The sequence below is a fragment of the Oncorhynchus clarkii genome, chromosome 9, assembly GCF_045791955.1.
Source record: "Oncorhynchus clarkii lewisi isolate Uvic-CL-2024 chromosome 9, UVic_Ocla_1.0, whole genome shotgun sequence".
NCBI lineage: Eukaryota > Metazoa > Chordata > Actinopteri > Salmoniformes > Salmonidae > Oncorhynchus > Oncorhynchus clarkii.
This window is the reverse complement of record NC_092155.1, coordinates 42,896,167-42,902,829: the sequence shown is the minus strand read 5'-3', so window position 1 is coordinate 42,902,829 and position 6,663 is coordinate 42,896,167. Positions and strand designations below refer to the sequence as shown.

Below are 6,663 nucleotides of genomic sequence, written 5' to 3'. Positions count from 1 at the left end.
GCTACAGCCTGGATTCGAACCAGGGGCTGTAGTGACTCCTCTTGCACTGAGATTGAATTAAAGGTCAGAATAAGCAGAAAGGTGCATTAAAAAAGGAAAAAAGTTCCAGGGAATAAACCGCCTTACCCAGGACTGAATTTCCCCCTAAGTGAACGGGAAAATAATAGGTCTACCTACACACATCTGGAACTTTTGTAGCCTGCAGGCCATCCCTGTTGCTCGCCAACGATTGGGGAGAACTGATGGCGGGTACAGCGCGGAAGTGGATGCGGATGTGACGTTTTCGGACACCACTTCATAACAATCTATCACCGCAGGATGTATTATGAAAGGCTCCGTAAAGTTGTGTTGAATAACCACGGTTTCTCCGCCAAATTACACAACACCACGTGTGCATGGTAAACTCAGTCATTCACGATTCTGTCTGCAACACTATTTAAACAAAAGTACACGATTACATTTGGAACGAAGCGAGCATGGCCAAGCGTAAAGAGTCTGCAGACACAGCAGTGAAGACCGACACAAAGAAGCCGAAGAAGGTTGCAAAAGGCAAAGCTGGAGGACCAAGAGCCAAAAAAGGTAAATCTAGCCAACTAGTTACAACACCCAGCAATGAGCAAATACTTATAGGAAACGCCCGTTGAAGAAGTTCTACCTTGCCATTTAGCATATTTGGCTACATTGTGACATTACATTATCAACGTTTATATACAGGATTTGTTTTTGTTGAAATTATTATTTTTTATTTAAATTATTATAATATTTTTTGTATACGTTATATATAATAGGGGGTACAACAATACCGACTATACGAAGTTAAGACACACACGTCACTGTTTTAGAACGCTTTCTTATTCGAATAATGTACTATAGAATGATCGTGTGAGGTCTGTTTACACCTCTAAACAGCATGAGAGTCCCAGATGAATAGCGTGAGACTATGGCGAACTGTAGGTGTAACGAGAGTTATGGTAAAGAGAGAACAATTATTCAGAATTTAATAACAACCATTCTGCGTTACGATGTTGCATCTCATATCATAACTTCTGCTTCAACTTTGTCACTGATGCGTTTCAATGGGCCAGCATCTGTCAGATTCATGTTTATTACAGATTGTGTGCAGGTGCATCCTCTTGCATGGTTACCATTGTGGATCAACTGTCTTGTCTGCATATAAAAACGTGTTTACAACTGATCTGAGTTGATTGTGTGTTTTGATTTTCTGCCGAATTAAACTCTGCATTGGTTATTTCTTTAAGACTACATAATATTTAATCTGTAGAAGCTACAAAGCATCTACAGATGTCATATGAAGCTTTACAGCTTGCTCTGTAATACGAGTAGTATTTTTATATGAAACATTTTTATATATCTATCTATATCAGCAAAAAGAAACGTCCCTTTTTCAGGACCCTGTCTTTCAAAGATAATTCGTAAAAATCCAAATAACTTCACAGCTCTTCATTGTAAAAGGGTTTAAACACTGTTTCCCATGCTTGTTCAATGAACCATGAACTATTAATGAACATGCACCTGTGGAACGGTCGTTAAAGTGTGCAGAAGAGCACGAGACAAAGGAAGGTGTAGCATTGGGGAAAGTAGTGTTATGTGTTAATTGTAGGGGTGCCCATGGGGCTGGGGATCAGAAATGTCCTATGCAAGAGAGGCAGGTTGAGGTTTCCAGGGTTAGACTAGTGCAGAAGTTGTCATATGCTGAGGCAGTGAAGAAAGTAGAGGAAGATGGGTCAAGGGGGAGGGATCCTGAGAGGAGTGTTGTGAGTATTCGATTTAAGACACTAACAGCTTACAGACGGTAGGCAATTAAGGTCACAGTTATGAAAACTTAGGACACTAAAAGAGGCCTTTCTACTGACTCTGGAAAAATACCAAAAGAAAGAGTCCCAGGGTCTCTGCTCGTCTGTGTGAACATGCCTTAGGCATGCTGTGGCCAGGGCAATAAATTGCAATGTCCGTACTGTGAGATGCCTAAGACAGCGCTACAGGGAGACAGAACGGACAGCTGATCGTCCTCGCAGTGGCAGACCACGTGTAACAACACCTGCACAGGATCGGTACATCCGAACATCACACCTGCGGGACAGGTACAGGATGGAAACAACAACTGCCCGAGTTACACCAGGAATGCACAATCCATCAGTGCTCAGACTGTCCGCAATAGGCTGAGAGAGGCTGGACTGAGGGCTTGTAGGCCTGTTGTCAAGCAGGTCCTCACCAGACATCGCTGGCAACAACATCGCCTATGGGCACAAACCCACCGTCGCTGGACCAGACAGGACTGGCAAAAAGTGCTCTCCACTGACGAGTCGCAGTTTTGTCTCACCAGGGGTGATGGTTGGATTTGCATTTATCATCGAAGGAATGAGCATTACACAGAGGCCTGTACTCTGGAGCGGGATCAATTTGGAGGTGGAGGGTCCATCATGGTCTGGGGTGGTGTGTCACAGCATTATCGGACTGAGTTTGTTGTCATTGCAGGCAATATCAACGCTGTGCGTTACAGGGAAGACATCCTCCTCCCTCATGTGGTACCCTTCCTGCAGGCTCATCCTGACATGACCCTCCAGCATGACAATGCCATCAGCCATACTGCTCGTTCTGTGTGTGATTTCCTACAAGACAGGAATGGCAGTGTTCTGCCATGGCCAGCGATAAGCGTGGATCTCAATCCCATTGAGCACGTCTGGGACATGTTTGATCACAGGGTGAGTGCTAGGGCCATTCCCCCCCCCCCCAGAAATGTCCAGGAACTTGCAAGTGCCTTGGTGGAAGAGTGGGGTAACATCTCACAGCAAGAACTGGAAAATCTGGTGCAGTCCATGAGGAGGAGATGCACTGCAGTACTTAATGCAGCTGGTGGCCACACCGGATACTGACTGTAATTTTGATTTTGACCCCCCCAACCCCTTTGTTCAGGGACACATTATTCCATTTCTGTTAGTCACATGTCTGTGAAACTTGTTCAGTTTGTCTCAGTTGTTGAATCTTATGTTCATACAAATATTTACACATGTTCAGTTTGCTGAAAATAAATGCAATTGACAGTGAGAGGATGTTTCTTTTTTTTGCTGAGTTTATTTGTAAACATGAATATAAAAATAACTGATTTGGCAAATGTTTCTATATATTGTTGGACGTAATATACTCTACGGGCATATCAAAGTTCTAGAGTGGGATCTCTGCTAGTTTTAAAGTCATGGCTCTCTTTATACGATTGGCATAGTGGGAAATGTAACCAATCACAGCCCTCCTTTTACTTGTATCATTGAACGTCCTGCAAATCACCAGCAGAAAGGCAACCATTTTGAATCCATTTTCACGTTCAGTCTGGTAATGCTTACAAATTGGATCATAACTCTAAAAGTAGCAGAGCTCAAGTGGTGGAAAAAGTACACAAGTGTCATACTTGAGTGAAACTATAGATAACTTTTTAATAGAAAATGACTCACGTAAAAGTGAAAGTCACCCTTTCAAATACTACTTGAGTAAAAGTCTAAAGGTATTTGGGTTTTAAATATACTTAAGTATAAAAAGTCCAAGTATAAATCATTTCAAATTCCTTATTAAGCAAACCCAAAGGTGCTATTTTCTTGTTTTTTTAAAGACATAATTTACAAACTAAGCATTTGTGTTTAGTGAGTCTGCCAGGTCAGGGGCAGTAGGGATGACCAGGGTATGTTCTCTTGATAAGTGAGTTAATTGGACCATTTTCCTGTCCTTCTAAGCATTTCAAAATGTAACAAGTACATTTGGGTGTCAGGAAAAATGTATGGAGTAAAAAGTACATAATTTTCTTTAGAAATTTAGTGGAGTAAAAGTTGTCAAATGTAAATAGTAAAGAACAGATACCAAGAAAAACACTTAAGTAGTACTTTAAAGTATTTTCACTTAAATAATTTACACCACTGCAGAGATCCCACCCAACTTTGATAGTGGAGTATATAATGTTCAACAATATATAGAAACATTTGCCAAATTTGATTGTTTACATTTCCAATATTCATGTTTATATTTGTTCTATATTCATAAATGAATGAAAATGTTGCATTTTTTACAGAGCAAGCAGTAAAGCTTCATATGATACCAATGTTTGCTACGTAGCACCTAAGATGAAACACTATGGAGTCTTAAGGCCAAAATGTCATAAATATGCTCAATTATGCCTTTAGATACAAATGTCAAACATGTCAACAGTCCTTCCTCCAAAGCACTATTTTATGGATTACATTTCGTGAAAATCCCCCAAATCATAGTCTTTTTTTTTTGTCTGGGTTTCGTGAGGAATCACTCATCAGTGGATTATTCAAAGTTTTTCTCTCACTTTCATCATCTTATCATGACCCATCTTTCTTTCTACCCTATCAGAGAATGGAGAGGAAACGGAGAAGGTTCAGAGAAAAGCCAAGCACAAATCCCGTCTCTCTAAACCTATAGTAGGGGACACAGCCGAAACCAACACCAGCAAATACTTCCAGAACGAGACTCCAGTGAAGGAGGAGCCTGCTGATATGAGTCCTGAGACTGATCTCATCCCTCCTTTTATCAGAGCCAGAAAAGACACAGTAAAGCCTGTGAAAGAAGAAGAGGACAGCGAGGAGGATGAAGACTGGGAGGAAGTGGAAGGTGATCAAGGAATGAACGCTAGTTTTGATTTGTACAATGTTTGTAGGCCATATCTGTGTAGATTAATGTTCTCTGTTTTGTAGACCTATGATGGCTCTGGTCCTTGCTCTGTGTGTGTGTGTCACTATGTGATATTGCTGTCTGTCCCCAGAGCTGTCTGAGCCCTTAGGTCCAGTAGAGCCAGCCCTGCCCTCACAGCCCGTGGAGATAGAGATTGAGACCCCAGACATCATCCACAAGAGGCAGAAAAGGTGAGAGATGGCGGCAAGATGGCATGTGGTCTGTGTCTTTGTGTGTGCTCCTTTGGAAAAGCAAGTGCTGCGTCCTAGATGACCCAGTCAGACCAGTCAGACTGTAGGAGAATTAGCTCATTTTAGTCCAAGATGGAAATATGAACCATCCGTCAATTTACCGTGACAACCTGGCTCCAGGGAGAAGAGGAAGGCGGAGTTTGAGACCTATTTGCGACGCATGATGAACCGCTTCAACAAAGATGTGGTGGAGGACACACACAAGGTGAGCACACACACACACACACACACACACACACACACACGTGTACCGTAAGGACCTCCACATGGCTTAGCTCACAGACTGTCATGATACTGCTGATGGGGGAATCACAGAATGGCTGTGGTCCATTTTCTTTCTCCCTAACATGTTCTCTTCTCATTCGAACCCTTCTTGCGATACCGATTTATTAACATCTCTCCCGTAGGTCCACCTCATGTGTCTTCTAGCCAATGGGATGTTCCGGAACCGGTTGTGTAGCACACCGGACCTGCTGGCCATCAGCCTGTCTCTGATGCCCACCCACTTTACCATGGTGGCCAAGGAACGCATCGACACCAACTACCTCTCTGGCCTGCTCAAGTGGTGAGGAGGGCCTTCAATTTGTATTTGTGTGACTTTAACTGTGTGAATTATTTTTCTTCCTCTGCTTATTCCTTGTAGCATGCTGAACTATGTTTCTTCCTCTGCTTATTCCTTGTAGCATGCTGAACTATGTTTCTTCCTCTGCTTATTCCTTGTAGCATGCTGAACTATGTTTCTTCCTCTGCTTATTCCTTGTAGCATGCTGAACTATGTTTCTTCCTCTGCTTATTCCTTGTAGCATGCTGAACTATGTTTCTTCCTCTGCTTATTCCTTGTAGCATGCTGAACTATGTTTCTTCCTCTGCTTATTCCTTGTAGCATGCTGAACTATGTTTCTTCTTGACACCTGACTAATTCAATCATCCCTGGCTATGTTGTTAAGTTTACGTCTTGTTCTTTGTAATTGATCCGGTTTGATTTTTGTCCAGGTTTGGGGCGACGTTCACGCTTAACCCGGAGCTTCCCTGTGAGGAGAGGCCCGACCCACAGGCCCTGCTGGAGAGGAGGCTGGGCAGCCTCACCGCTAGAGACCACCAGGAAATGACACATGTGAGTGGCAGGTATCCTGCACACTGAATGCACCATGCGGACATGGTTGTTCATGTTCCCCCGTTGCACAAAAATGTTTTTGAGAGATGGCCACATTTTCCAAATAGTTTTAAATCAAAGGTTAAACAGTTTGGGCTCTTATGGTATGACATGTTCTCTCTCGAGAGAGAAATTGGGCCTAACTCAGTTTGCCTTGATGGCACTTAACCGAAGCCTGTTTTAAATATAGTGTTTCCGTTGTCTTACCTGCATGACGTAACCTTGACCTCTGTCCGCTGTGTTTTCCTCCAGCTGTTCCTATTGGTGCTGAGGTCGTTGCAGCTCTTCTGTCGACTGGTGCTCTCTCTGCAGCCCCTGTCACTGAAGCCCCCGTCAGCCAAGGTCCAGCATTGGGTTTGCGTGTACACACTTTAAGGTGAAGTTCACAGGCTCTGTGTGTGTCCTTACCTGATCCAACTCTCTTTCTCAGAGCAAGGCCAAGAACTCAGGCAGCCCGCCTAGGAAGAGTCCATCGCAGAAGAAACCTCCAAAAGAGAGCCCCTCAGAGCCCAAGGTATCCCCAGGGTCCAAGAGACCCTCAGGGGGGAAGGCCGAGAG

At 43.4% G+C, this 6,663-nt stretch overlaps 1 protein-coding gene across 1 annotated transcript in view; it reads left to right on the top strand.

The window, feature by feature from the left end:
* The first annotated feature begins 313 nt into the window (after positions 1-313).
* Positions 314-6,663, top strand: part of LOC139416354 (xeroderma pigmentosum, complementation group C) — a 10,445-nt gene continuing 4,095 nt past the window's right edge. The window contains exons 1-8 of the mRNA XM_071164882.1: positions 314-579; positions 4,384-4,641; positions 4,793-4,892; positions 5,073-5,157; positions 5,360-5,517; positions 5,946-6,066; positions 6,358-6,447; positions 6,536-6,663. The exon at positions 6,536-6,663 is cut by the window's right edge and continues 676 nt beyond it. Coding sequence (XP_071020983.1) covers positions 477-579; positions 4,384-4,641; positions 4,793-4,892; positions 5,073-5,157; positions 5,360-5,517; positions 5,946-6,066; positions 6,358-6,447; positions 6,536-6,663 — 1,043 coding nt within the window. The 5' untranslated portion in view covers positions 314-476. The remainder of the gene's footprint in view (positions 580-4,383; positions 4,642-4,792; positions 4,893-5,072; positions 5,158-5,359; positions 5,518-5,945; positions 6,067-6,357; positions 6,448-6,535) is intronic.